Here is a 15037-nt window from a genome sequence, read left to right on the forward strand (position 1 = left end):
GTCTAACTCTAATCTAATATTACCACTCACCTGTTCCTATTTAAAGAACAATGAGCCTATGGAATCAGTAGGTAAGAGGTGTCCATAGGCAGCTAGAAGCAGACAAAAGTGGGCAAAGCAGGCAAAGTTGGAATGACATCCAGAATCCTCCCTTCTCCTTTTTGAAAGAGTTTGTGGTATATTCTTGTTCTATATAGGTCAGCCAACTGGCTCTGAAAAAGCACATGATGCCATCAAATGTTGCCCATATCTAGCATAAAATTAGACTCTGCCCTAGTGAAAGGGGTTTTTTTATCCCCTGAATGCAACCCCATGACATGTAATTTGTCTGAACGATCTTCCAGTTCTATATTTGGTATGTAATTTTCTAAAGTTAGGTACGGTGCACCCATGTCATGCACAGGCTGGAAGCCACGCCGGAAGGAAAAGCACTGCGCACCGGAAGAATCAATGGTGCACATGCCACTGTGGGCACAAGCCCCATACACTTGAATGGGGCTTGAGCATCCATGTTTTTTCCCTTGTGCGGGGGGGGGACCAGAACAGATCCCCCGTGTAAGGGAAGGGTGGACTGTACATATAAAAGCCTGATTAATGGATTCACAAGGTGACTGCATAAATTAGGGACATTGTAAAAGTGAATACCAATTCTATGATATGCATAACAAAAAGGGCCTATAATTAGAAGCTTATGGGACACAATAGCACTATAATTTCTTGCACTGTTAGCATGTTATAGCTCTCATGCCTCAAAATGAACAGCAGGTTTTTCCTCCTGTATGGTCCATCTCTCCCCATGTTATAGCAACAGGATTATCTCGCATCTGTCACTAACTCCATCTATACAATAGCTTCAGCAGATCTAAAGCCACACTTGTTATCATTTTAGTGGAGAAGCTATTCAGTAGCTAAGCCAATTGCTGCCTTTGTTTGCAGTACCTATATTCACAGTGAAGAGACAGGAAATCATAGTACCGCTCTGATCCTCACTGATTTGGGCCCAGTAGACTACTGTATCCAGTTCTGGATCTGCATTGAAAAGGACCTGAACTGAAAGATTCAAAGGAGAACCTTTGATAAAATAATAAAACAAAACAATCCTTTGGGAGACTGGATGCTATTTTGGGTCCTTGATTTAAATCAAATAAACAAGTTACATCTCTGGTGTTTTTATTTATTTGAAAGATTTATATCCCACAGATCAAAAACTTTCCTAAGAGAGACCACACAAAGTGGCATCATGGGATTTGTAGTTTTACAAGATCTTTAGCCTTCCTCTCTTTCCACTACCCACATATTGGATGGATAGATTCACTCTAGGAGGCCATGGGCCTGAGTCTGCAGGACCTGACAGAGCAGTTGAGGACAGGGGGTCTTGGAGGTGTCTCATCTGCAGGGAACCCTTGTAACATTAAAATCATGTGCTAATTTTTGTCTTTTCCTTTTCCCTCCCCTCCCCCCCTTTCCTTTTGTATCATGGCTTTATTTTGTAGACCTGCTGGTATGGGTTCTGTTCCCCTTTTTATTGATTTATTTGCAGGACTTGAGCAGAGAAATGAAGGATAGGGGATCTTGGAGATATCTCATCCACAGTGTCACAATTAGTTGGTATCAACTTCAGAGCAGCTAACACCAAAAGCCACTCTGATAGCCTTTACATCTGTAGAGTGAAGTGAAATGTTGTTGTTGTTTTTGCTGTTATGCAAAAAGATCTTGAAGCACCTTTGACACTAACTGAGAGAACGAAGTTGGTAGCATAAGCTTCGTAGACTCAAGTCTACTTCACCACATTCAGATTTGTGCTACCAACCTCTTTCTCTCCGTCTTAACATCCCTTTGCATACAGATCAAGACTAACATGACTACGTCTGAATTCCATTGTTATTATTGTCGTCATCATTTACATATATATATATATATATATAGCATCATCAGTGCACAAGCCACTTTACAAGTAAAAAACTAACTAAAAACCTTAGTTTCCTGCCCTCAGGCTTACAATTTAAACAAATAGGATAAAAACATCAGGCCATGTGCACTTACTTCAATCTGAATCTTACTACTTATATCAGAGGTAGGCAACCTGCGGCCCACGGGCCGGATGCGGCCCGGCAAGGCCTTGGGACTGGCCCCTGCCTGGTCCTGCCGCCGATTGCCGCCGGAGCCTTTGGCCTCTTGCGTGAGGGCGTGGGGCCTTTGGCCTATCAGGAGGAGGCGGGCAAGGGGGGCAATTGTCTATAGAAGCCTCCAAAACATGCATTTATATTAACATTTTTTTAAAAATCAGCCAATTTTTTGCGTGTCCTCCATTTTTACAAAAAAGTGTCCTCCATTTGACATTTGTGTCCTACATTTGTCCCGGTTTATTTATTTATTTGTTTTTTTAATAAATTATTTAATTATTTGTTTTTTTGGCTTCGGCCCCCCAGTTGTCTGAGGGACAGCAACCCGGCCCCTGGCTCAAAAAGGTTGCCTACCCCTGACTTATATACTCATGAATAAGTCTAGAAGTTTTAGTAAAATTATCATCATCATCATCATCATCCTTTATTTATATAGTGCTGTAGACTCAAAAACCTGAGTTGACTTAGAATCACAGAATCACAGAGTTGGAAGAGACTGCAAGGGCCATCCAGTCCATCCCCCTTCCATGCAGGAACTCGCAATCAAAGCATCCCCAACAGATGGCCATCCAGCCTCTGTTTAAAGACCTCTAAGGAAGGAGACTCCACTACACTCCAAGGGAGTTTGTTCCACTGTCAAACAGCCCTTACTCTCAGGAAGTTCCTCCTAATATTGAGTTGGAATCTCTTTTCCTGGAGTTTGCATCCATTGCTTCGGGTCCTAGTATTTGGAGCAGCAGAAAACAAGCTAGCTCCCTCCTCAATGTGACATCCCTTCAAGTATTTAAACAGGGCAGGTCAATGTAAGTACATACTTTAACTCTTAGATATATAAAAAGAAACTATCCCCTGGTGAAAGGCACGAATGTAATCTGTCCTGGAAGCACCGACCTCTCTCTGCTCTCTCATCCATCAGTCTTTACTGTGAGCACAGTTATGCCTGCTGGAATTTTGTAAATTCTTTGGCATTGTTTTCCTTTGCTTCATCCTTTGGATTCTTTGTTACACGCCTCTAAGTTTTACCCTCCACTTATACATAGGTCATATTAAAATCCATAAATTTGGCCCCAAAGCCTGCCCTCAACTTATGCATGAAGTATATACGATAATTCTTTGGATTTTTTTTTAAAAAACTTGATTAAAAAAACAACAGATGCAAAATGTATTTTAATATGCATTTGTAAAAAAGAAACATCCAACAAACCTTTGCATGAGTCATCCTCAATAGGCTGTTTGAAAGCTGTTATGTCACTGAAAGTGCAAAGAAACAAAACAACTTTGTCCTGTTCATTTCGAATTGGAGCAATTTTCACAAAGAACCAAACAGGAGTCCCTGGAGGAAAAAAAGAAACATGGACATGCTCATCAATGACATAAAAATTGTATTACATGCAAGCCATACAAGAAAGCCCCAAGAAGTAACACTGCTTTTTTAGACACACAGAGGGAATAATGCTAAACTAACTCGAGAAAAGCAGAAGAAATTTAGGAAGGTAAATCAACTGTCTTCTTAATAATGGTTCCAACATTATGAGGCAAGTTTCATTGCATAATCTTTGTTTTCTGTTTGGTATGGTACACATAAACTACTCAAATGTTCAAAGACGAGTAGGTGTCTTACACTTGCACTAGAAGCAGGTAGTATTTTTCTGAAGGGTTCATATCAGTTCAGCCTGCAAATAGTGGAATGCATGTTTAAACACATCCCCACAGAAAAGACAACAATGAACATGTTTCCTACATAGAGAAAACTAGTATTTCACACTGCAATGTTCTCAGTCAGCCTTTTTTTTATTTATCTGATTTGTGTACTACCTTTTCCCAAAACTGGGGCTCAAGGTTGTTCATAGCAAGATTTTTAACAAGGATACAAAACACACATCTACAATTTAAAACAAAACTAAATAAATTGCCATTTTGAAACACAATGGAATTAAAAGCAATGTAAAGGTATATTTTTTAAAAATGCATCAGCAACCAATAAAAGCCTCCTCCTTAGCAATCAGTCAGTTGCCCAAAGCCTGTCTAAATAAAAAGATCTTTGACTGGTAATGAAAGGACAGCAAGGAAGGAGCCAGGCTGGCCTCCACTGGAAGGAGTTCCATAGCCTAGGACTAACCAATGAGAAAGTCCTCTCCCTATAGCAAGAAGGGAGATGTGAGGCCTATGAAAAAAAAATTTGGGAGCACTGTATATCACCCCAACCTCCCAAGGGGAATGTGGGCAATTTTGCCATGTTTTTCCTCCCCATCCCCAGGAGATGCCTCTTTTAACAAGGCAAGAATTGAAGTAGTTTAAATAACTAAATAAAGACTTCTCCTGGGCTGGGCATAAAATTGCCCAGGGTAGCAAAATTGCTCCCTACAATAGTACAGGACATGGGGATACTTTGGGCCAAAACATTCCAAACAAGGGGGGGGGGGTAGGCATACTTCTACAAACTCCCACAGAATTCCAATGCAGTCTCCCAGCCCCTGGCAGCTGCCCACCCCTATTCTCTAGCCTTTCATAGACTCATAGAATCATAGAGTTGGAAGAGGCCACAAAGACCATCCAGTCCAACCTCTGACATGCAGGAACTCTCACTCAAAGCATACCCAACAGATGGCCATCCAGCCTCATTTAAAGATTTCCAAGGAGCGAGACTCCACCACTCTCCAAGGAAGTGTGTTCCACTGTCGAACAGCCCTTACTATCAGAAAGTTCCTCCTAATGTTGAGGTGGAATCTCTTTTCCTGTAGCTTGCATCCATTGTTCCATGTTCCAGTCTCTGGAGCAGCAGAAAATAGGCTTGCTCCATCCTCAATGTGACACCCCTTCAAATAGTTAAACAGGGCTATCATATCACCTCTTAACTGTCTCTTCTCCAAGCTAAACATACCCGGCTCCCTAAGTCTTTCTTCATAAGGCATGGTTTCCAGACCCTTCACTATTTCAGTTACCCTCCTTTGGACATGCTCCAATTTGTCAACATGCCTTTTCAATTGTGGTGCCCAGAACTGGACACAGTATTCCAGGTAAGGCCTGACCACAGCAGAATAGAGTGGCACTATTACTTCCCTTAATCTAGACACTATACTTCTATTGATGCAGCCTAAAATTGCATTGGTCTTTTTAGCTGCGGCATCACACTGTTGACTTATATTCAATGTGTGGTCTAGATCCTAGATCACTGTCATCCATTGTCTCATTCAGCCAGGTGTCCCCCCCATCCTGTATCTATGCATTTCATTTTTCTACCTAAGTTCAGTACCTTACATGTCTCTGTGTTGAAATTCATTTTGCTGAAATTCATTTGGCCCAGCTTTCAAATCTCTTCAGGTCTTCCTGAATTTTGATCCTGTCCTCTGGTGTATTAGCTACTCCTAATTTGGTGTCATCTGCAAATTTGATAAGCATGCCTTCTATTCCTTCATCTAAGTCATTGATAAAGATGTTGAATAGCACTGGAGAGAACCCTGTGGCACCCCACTGGTAACTTTTGTTCAGGATGAAGATTAGCCATTGCTGAACACCCTTTGTGTTCAGCCGGTCAACCAATTACAAATCCATGTAACAGTTGCATTGTCTAACCCACATTTTACAAGCTTGTTTGCAAGAATGTCATGGGGAACCTTGTCAAAGGCCTTACTGAAATCAAGATATTCTATATCCACAGCATTCCCTTTGTCTACCAAGCTGTTCTGCCACACACTACAGATTTCCCTGGCCAGACTCCTACTGGAGCACCACATTGGTGTAACTACACTGTCATAGGCAGCTGATGACAGAAAGCAAGAGGCTACAGATGTAGCAGCTGTAAAAGAAATGAGGAAAAAGTGCAATGACTAACACAGTGCATAAACAGTTTTCAGACACTGGCCCCCCAAGTAACTTTTCCAGGCTCAGAGCTAGAAAGAAACAAACAATAGTAAAGACCATCAAGGCAAATTATGCTTCTCGCTTATCACTTCTACAGTCTTCAAAACTACCTCCAGCCAGAGTAATAAACTGCTAAAATTCTGATTGTAAAATATTACTGCTGAAATAACAACTGTTGGTAGCTCTTTGGCCCCAGTGGATACTGTATTCATGTAACCAAGGCTGTTTATATGTGCTGTTGTAAACAAAAGGAACTGTGACAATCTAAATTCACTTGCAAGAAAATCAGATTCTCAATGACTGGTATAAATTATGTCACTTATTTTACACAACTTACTCTGTTTTTTGCTCATTATGGGGAGTAGAGATGCCAGTGAACTATGTCATGCTCAGATATAAGCTTTGGGGAGGAAAAGCATGTAATGTTTGCCTCACAGACAAGGCAGGCTTTATAAATCCACTCACTCCCCATCTTCTCTGGTTTAGACTGACATCTATAAGCCATCCTAGCTTCCTCACAAACACGCTGTATGTAATAATGACTGGAATTTTGCTAACTCATTGTTACCATCATCATCAACAACAACAATAACAACAACATTATTTATGCAGAGTGTGGCATACTTACAGCACCTTGGACTTTTATTTCCTACAGAATTTACTTCCCACCATTCACTTTTACAAAATTCCAAGCCATTTCTCAGCCCAACAAGGAATACTAAACAATACTAAAACATGTTTAAAATAGAAAGCAATACAAACAGCCCTCCATATACATAGATTTTTTTTAAATCCACAGATTGAAGCCTCCACAGCTTGGAAATATTTTTTAAATATAAATTTAAAAAAGCAAATCTTGATTTTGCCATTTTATATAAGGGCCTCCATTTTACTGTGCTACTGTATGCAATGGGATTTGAGCACCCACGGATTTGGATATCCACATGGTTCCTGGAACTAAACCCCAGTGGATACCTAGGGCCCACTGTACTAGTACAAAGTGACACAATATCCAAGTAGATCAGGTTGAAATAGTAACAGTCAGCAAACAGCTCTCTCAGAGGTTAGAAGCTGAGAAATGAAAACGCCCCCCCATACTCAAAAGGCAAATTGGGAGGGGGGTGTGCATTACACCATTGGGGCTCCTAAACTGAAAGGTCCCTCTCCCTTATTTTTACCTCTGTCACCTCCGATAGCAGGGCATCCAGAGAATTGCTGCAATCCTGATTTCAGCTATTGAGAATCCTATGTGAGAGCATCTTTTGGATTTGTTTGTTTGTATCCATACTGTTCTCACATACTGGAATCCCAAGGTAGGAAGCAGAGTAGAAGCAAAGAAAGCAGTGAGATTTGCTTCGGTTCAAGAAATGAAGCAGGAGAGAGACTGACAAGAGTTCTGTGAGGCCAACAATGTATTCATCGCAAATACCTTCTTCATACAACCAGAGAGGAGACTGTACACATGTACATCACTAGATGGTCAACACAAAAATCAAACAGATTATACGATAGGGAACAGAAGGTGGATAAACTCCATTCTTGCAAAAATGAGACCAGGTGCAGACTGGAGCACAGGCCATGAATTACTAATATCCAAAATAAGAATAAAACTGAAGAAGAATACCAAATCAACAACCATGCCAAAATATGATCTGGAAAACATTCCAACAGAATTTAGACCCTATGCACTTAACATTTCTATATTCAAAATAGATACAATTTTAACATGTTTGAAATTTAACTATCTGGTGCATAAAGCCTGTTGAGCATCAGTATCATGCTTTTTCCCCAGACAGTGAAATCCTGATGAAAATTTGATCCGTCTGCTGAAAATTTAGGAGGGAAATCAGCACTGGTGCCACTGGAAACCTTCTTCTCAGTGTCAGCCAGGAGTTGGTCAATTTATATGTGAACTGTGCATGAAGGAAGGATACCTTAGAAATAACTTGCCATGGACAAGAATCTTGATCAATTTCCTCCTCCTTGCAGCTGCTAGATTCATTTTTAAAACAAATGTAAAATTAATGCAATATCCAGCACTTCAAAATGTCAAGTTCAAACCAGGTCCTCTAGACTCAGAGATCATACTCCAAACAGAATCTTGTCTCAGAAGTAACAGAACAGCACTCTGTCCTGAGGATGTTAAGCATGATAGGGCTTTCTCCCATAGGACTGCAACTTTAGTCACTAATGTTTTTTCAGCTAATGTTGTTACACCAACCTTTTGATATTTTGGACTATAGATGTCATCAGCCACAGCCTGCATGGCTCCAATTTAAAAACATCTGGAAAGTGTCAGGTTGGGTAAAGCTAAATTGTGTAGTTTGATGGCTAGAAATAAAAAAAGCTAGACATGTTATCACCTTACCCTTGATATGGTAAAACATAGAGCTGAATTTGGGTTACATAATCGTTATGACTGACCTTTGAAACTCTCTCAATCAATACTGTACTATTCATTTTTAATAGTGTTGTTGCCTGTGTGGCAGGAGCCCACATATTCTGCCCTGGATTAATTAGCAAGCAAAATGAATTTGGGGATTTAGGATGGGTTAGGCAGGTCATGCTGTTGATACAAAGATTATATATACTTTAGCCAAGTGATGTCTCCTGCAATTGACTTTGTTGACAAGCAGAGGACATAGACAGAAGAAAAGATAACTGGCTATGCAGCTTCATGGGATAAGCCCTTGGTATAAAACACTTATACTGACAGTCTAGGAATACTAATTCCATTGTCTTAAAAACTGCTGCCTGCTACAGAATCCATCTGTGAGCTAGGTGGCAAACAGGTCAAAAGATGAAAACTTTACATATTAAGATAAAGACATTATGTTTTCATGTCCAAAGGTTATTCTACTGAAGAAGAAGTCTGAGAAGCAATTTAAGGACAGAAGTTTTCAGGCCAAGAGCTATTTTGATAAGATGCATGGATTATCTGGTTCTTGGCTATGATTTTAAAAGTAACTGTGGAGAAATTCAAGATTTTCATGGCGGAAGGGATGGTTAAAATAAATTCTTAGAGGGTGTTGCATAATCAACTTAAACTTGATGTGTGCAAACTGTAGGCCTCCATATACTGTTGGACAGCATCCCCCTCCTTCACCATTGACTATTCTGGCCAGGACAGATGGGAGCTGCAATCCCATAACTTCTGAAATGTCACAAATTTCCCTTCACTGATGTAAACTAACATAAACATAAGCAATTGCCTACTGAGTTCACAACATCTCCAAAGGTGAACAGAGTAACTGTTCCCTGCTTCTTACTTGTTTCTAAGACATCAATAATGGATCTGGGATATTCACACAAAAATTCAGTGAAAAGTATTGTTATTGTTAGTATTTATTATCAATAAAACACATACATTGATAAGGCAAGTCCAGAACTTGGACTGTTACTTTTCAAATGAATGTATTGCTGCAGTTGTTGTTGTTGTTGTTGTTGTTGTTGTTGTTATTATTGGTACTTAATGGTCAAGATAACCATTAGTATGAGAATACCATGAGAACACCATTAGTATTCTCAGTCTAACAACATCTGGAGAGCTATACATTCACCATCCCTGCCGTAGAGTGCCACAATAAGGTAGAAGAGACAAAACAAAACTAAATAGTCTAAGCAGAATCTTATAAAAATGGCAAGCATGGTGTAAAATTCCAGGTGGTATGTACCTTCCTATACATGAGAAAAGTAGTAAAAAAAAACTGTACAATTCTGTTGGTGGTTTTGCTCTTTACTAGAGACTGGCATTGACCACTTTGTGCTGCAAGAGAGTTACAAGCAGAATCTTGTCTCAGAGGTAGCAGCACCTCAGGCTGTACTATAATAGGCAGAAAGGGAACAAGCAGAAGATAAATAAAATATGGCCTTTCCAAAAAGGCAATGATTGAGTACAGAGGTATCACTCAGTTCTTGTAAGAGCATGCTGAGTCTTTGAAAACTGACAAATAAACTAACAGTCACCTAACAGGCCACCAGGCTGCCAGATACAAGACTTGAAGTCAATGTCAAAATGAATGTGAAATGAATTTGATTCCCTCTCCTGGCCAAAACATACCATAACTATGTGGCAATTCTTTCAAGGAAGCCAAGTCTTAATTAGGCTGGAAAACTCGGGTAGACCAATTCTTTGTTGCTCTCTAGAAGCTTCTACGAACTTCTAAGTTTGGAATTTGTATTCCAGAGAATTCTAATAGTCCATGAAAGCATCTTCTCCTAAAACATGGGTTCCCAACCTGGAATGCCCACCAGCCTGGTGGATATAAAATGAAATTTCAAGGGGTGTGACAAAGACTGGCTTATGTCCTTGAGAGACCAGTCATCCCTCAGTTAGAGGGATTGCTCAATTTAGATTTGCAGGTTATGGACTGAGTTAAAGGCTTTTTTTAAAGTTGTCCTAAAATATGCCCTTTTAGAAGATTGTCAGCAGTATTCTAAAGTTACAAAACAAACAGCATACTGTTACATGCTTCATGCTTGCTCTCACTTGGCTTCTCCTTGTCCAAGCTGTCTTCATCTTTGATTTGCTTAGTGTGATGAATGAGTCAAGAACTCTGACTTCTTTCCCTTCCCCTCAAGTGAACAACATACATGGTTATATTCTGTTAATTGCAACCCAAAGGTAGTTCCTTGGATGGTAGGACTGGGGAATCTGACTGTTCTAGACAGCAATCCTTCGAAAACAACAGCTCCTGTGGGACAATGGATTCTACGAACAGAGAGATGGGGTAGCAATGGGAAGCCCTCTAACCCCTGTTATAGCAAACTTCTATATGGAACACTTTGAAAAGCAAACCCTGGAAACAGCACCAAAAAAAGCCCACAACTTGGTTCCGATACATGGATGACACTTTCACCATTTAGAGCCATGGAGAAGAAGATCTGGCTGTGTTCCTGAACCATCTGAACAACATCCACCTCAACATCCAATTCACTATGGAAAAAGAAAAAGAAGGAACACTGCCATTCTTGGATATCCTAGTCATCTGCAAACCGAACCAACATTTGGGTCACCCAGTATACAGAAAACCCACACATACAGAGAGATACCTGCACAAAAACTCCAACCATCACCCAGGACAAAAAAGAAGCACAATCAAAACACTGGTAGACCGAGCAAAACGCATCTGTGAACCCCACTTCTTGAAAGATGAACTGAAGCACCTGAACCAAGCTCTACAGGCTAATCGTTATTCCAGCTCAGACATCAGAAGGGCTGTCAGGTCCAGGAAAACCCAAAGGAGTGAAGACAAGCAGCCACCCAAAGGGAAAGTATTTTTACCATACATCAAAGGAGTCACAAACAGAATAGACAAAGTGGTGAGGAAGCACAGCTTTCAAATGGTTTACAAACCGACAAAGAAAATCCAGCAAATGCTTGCTTCTCTCAGCCAAGGACCAGAGAGACCCTCTCACAGCCGCAGGAGTTTACTGCATACCATGCAGCTGCGGACAAGTCTACATAGGGACCACCAAACGCAGTGTGTAAACAAGAATCAAGGAACATGAGAGACATTGCAGACTGGGCCATCCAGAAAAATCAGCAGTAGCAGAACATGCCACAAACCATCCTGGGCATAAAATACTGTTTGAAAACACTGGAATTCTGGACCATGCCAACCACTACCATGTCAGGATGCACAGGGAAGCCATTGAAATCCACAAACACCTGGACAATTTCAACAGAAAAGAGGAAACTCTTAAACAAGTTTTGGCTACCAGTCCTGAAAGATAGTAAGATAAAGGCTCAACAAATGCAAATGAGAAATCTCCCAGGGTCAGGGGTTTCCCAGCAGACAATGAGCACTAATCAAGCAAACACTAATTCTCTTTTGCAGACCCTCCCACCCTGAGGCCTGCCATTAGCAAGAGAACAATACACATGCAAATCACTCCTGCCTTCCCAGGAGTGTGTGTGTGTGTGTACATATCCAACTCCTTTCCAGGCAAGCATTCTCTGAAGATGCCAGCTACAGATGCTGGCAAAACGTCCAAAAAAACCATAAAAAACAACAGCTCCTAGATTCATCATTTTCATTATAAACCCATAACAAAGGAATTTATTTTAAATTTTATGTTAATTGGAGTATCTGTATTTGTATTGTAATATATTTGTCTGTTTAGTCTGCATAATGTCAAATTGTGTTGTTGTTAGAGTTTCATTGTTAATTGATGGAATGTAATCCTGAATAAACTTTTATTAAAAAAAGAAAAGAAAAGAAACCTTAGACAAGAAGCACCTATTAGCTCTGACTAATATACCAACAGTGCCCTTTCTGGACAGCAGCAGCCTGGCTGTAGCAGCCCATGTATTTGTAGCCTTAAGTGTATCTTATGTGAGGCTGCACTTGTGTTTGATCCAGAAGCTTCAGCTAATGGAGAATTCATCTGTACTGAAGCAAATGCACCACCTTTCCATTATCTAACAAGTTGCATTCAAGCTTTATTCCTGGTATATGAATATCTGAACACCTTGAGACAAGGAAACTTAATAGATTATTTTCCCTGACACAAAGCTGTGTGACTGATAAGACCACTGGAGTAGGCTTCACTGACTAAACTGCATCATGTCTGTTGTTCTGCAACAGCAACCTGACAGCTGGTTTTCTCTGTGGTGGTATCCATTTTGGGGAAGGCTACCCAAACTCAAAACTTGCCAACTACAGTGTGGTTTAGGCACCTCTTCACCTAAGCATTTCCTGACTGACTATACTGTTGTGGATTTTAGTTCCTAAATTTTATTTTTTTAATTGAGATTTGTATATTACCATTATATCTTGTATTTTACTTTCTGTTTCAGATGCTGATGTACTGCAGCTCCCAGCAGTCCTAGGCAGGATTGGCAATAGTGAGACATAATGAGACCTGTAACCCAGCAACATCTAGATGGCCTCATTTTGCCCATCCCTCCTGTATCCTATTTCAAGATATTATTCAGCTATAGTATGTGATCTCTAAATTGATTAAATAAAAAATCTAAATAATGGATTAATTAATCTGAGGGAAAGAATCAGAAGATTGAGAAAGAGTTTGACAGTTACTGTTTCCCATAGCTAAACTGTTCGCTCCCTATCAACTTTTTTTTTAAGGTTACATACAAATACATGAAAGATATGGCCAAACCAAGGTTAGGCCTATTGAAGCACCCTCTACTGAGCCCTTCTTATGCCAGCAACCCACATGGCCACCTATGAGTTCCCCACTCCATGAGAGGTGAATTCAGGTAGTTGTGGAGATTCAGCCTACAATGTTCCCAGAGAACTACAATGTGTCATCTAATCCAAGGCATTAAATAACATTTAAATTTGAAAGCAGCTGTGTAAACTCAGCTGTTCTTGTAAAATAAGCCCATGTGGCAGTACGAATGGTAAATCTCACTTTCACCAAGTGTCGAAAGCAATGAAGCATTTTCTTTTTACCCCATAGCTTTGAGACACTATGGAATTTTCCCCCTGCAATGATACGCAACTGTAGTTTTTGTTTGTTTGTTTTGCAAAAACTATGCAGCTTCCCAGAAAACTGTAGAGTTTTCCAAAAGCTACACAGCTTCCCCTGAGAACTGTGCAGTTTCCCCTGAAAACTGTGAAGCTTTTAGTATTGAAAGGACTTCTTTCAGGCAGCCACATGTGTTTTGTGCAAGATTGCTTTTTTTATATATCACAAACAGCACAACAGAAATGTTGCACCGCAAAAATGTTGTGCAAATTACAGCAATATTACACAACAAAAAAACTCATGTGGCTGCAACTTCAGTCAGCCCGAATTTCTTTTCCTGCTGCATAGCATTTGGGTTGCACAACTTTCAAACTGGCAAAGGCTACAGCCACGACACTGGACACTTCACCACACTGTTTGTATAGAGGTATAGTGTGCAATTTAGTTTTGCATTTTCTGCACAATCCCCAAATATATAGTAAAAACCAATGTAAGAGAGTGAGGGTCCCCCCCCTTGGGAAGCTGTGCAGTATAACAGTAAATAGTAAAAAAGACTTTAAGTGTAGGTTTTGACTGCAAAGCTGCAGTTTCTCAAACTCTTGTGCAGTTCTCAAAAACTGCCATTTATGTTGTTGCAGGAACAAAATCATGTTCTTACAAATTGTGGGAACTTTTGCCATGCCGTTTTATTTCCTACCTAAGCTTCTCAAGGGGTTGGGAAACTCCAAATTCAACCTGAGTCAGGAAACTGATAAATTTCTTTTCCATCTGGATGGAAAATGCCTGGATTACCGGTATCTAAATATCAGCATTGGTGGCCATTCCACAGTGCTTAGAACACAGAAAATATTCAGAGGATCCCGCTGCTGACAATGCAAACCTGTGCAATGTTTAGATAGATCAAGGGTAGACAATGATGGTCTTCCAGATATTATAGCTATAGCTATAGCAATAGCAACAGCAAGTACATTTCTATACCACTTATCCATTTACAATGTGTAAACTAATTACCAACAACAAGCTGGGTACTCATTTTACCAACCTACGAAAGGATGGAAGGCTGAGTGGACCTTGGAGCCCTCCTCTAGGAATGAACTTACAACACTGTGGCTGCAGTACTAGCATTTACCCACTGTGTCATCAGGGCTCCTTACTGTGACACCAGGGCTCCTTAATATTACAAGTCAGATTATCCCTCAACTAGCTAGGACTGCTGGGAGTTGTAAGGCAAAAACACTGGGAGTAATGGTGTCATTTTGTCCAAGTCAGGCTCATAGTTCAAATAGTTACTCTCGGAAGGGATTTCCAGATCATACTGTACTGTACTATAAATTATATCCTTTACTTTCTTGTATATAAATCATATATCTTGTGTTTGAAAATGTACTGGTTGGACCCTGAAATACCTGAGAAGTTCCCAATTTTAGTTACCTAGCTAGGTTTTCAAAAACAAATAGCTGTGAAGTGCCCTTACCATCTGAAATACATGGATGATGGTCTGAATTGAGATTGGTGAATCACATGTACAGGCCTCGTGCAGAGAAATAGGAAACCATGGCCAAAGGGATTCCTACAAGACCTCTGATATTAAAATTCTGTAAAAAAGCAATTTCCTA

The 15037-nt window shown here is 40.2% G+C and overlaps 1 protein-coding gene across 2 annotated transcripts in view; it reads right to left on the reverse strand.

Annotated features, from left to right (window-relative positions):
- Positions 1-15037, reverse strand: part of KCNH1 (potassium voltage-gated channel subfamily H member 1) — a 358490-nt gene that overhangs the window by 301751 nt on the left and 41702 nt on the right. For both annotated transcript variants that reach the window (XR_006101185.1, XM_042444296.1), the window contains exon 4: positions 3328-3456. Coding sequence is in view for 1 of the 2 variants with exons in the window: in XM_042444296.1 (XP_042300230.1) it covers positions 3328-3456 (129 nt within the window). In the remaining variant the exon portion in view is untranslated. The remainder of the gene's footprint in view (positions 1-3327; positions 3457-15037) is intronic.

Source organism: Sceloporus undulatus, chromosome 1 (assembly GCF_019175285.1).
Source record: "Sceloporus undulatus isolate JIND9_A2432 ecotype Alabama chromosome 1, SceUnd_v1.1, whole genome shotgun sequence".
In the NCBI taxonomy this organism is placed as follows: Eukaryota; Metazoa; Chordata; class Lepidosauria; order Squamata; family Phrynosomatidae; genus Sceloporus; species Sceloporus undulatus.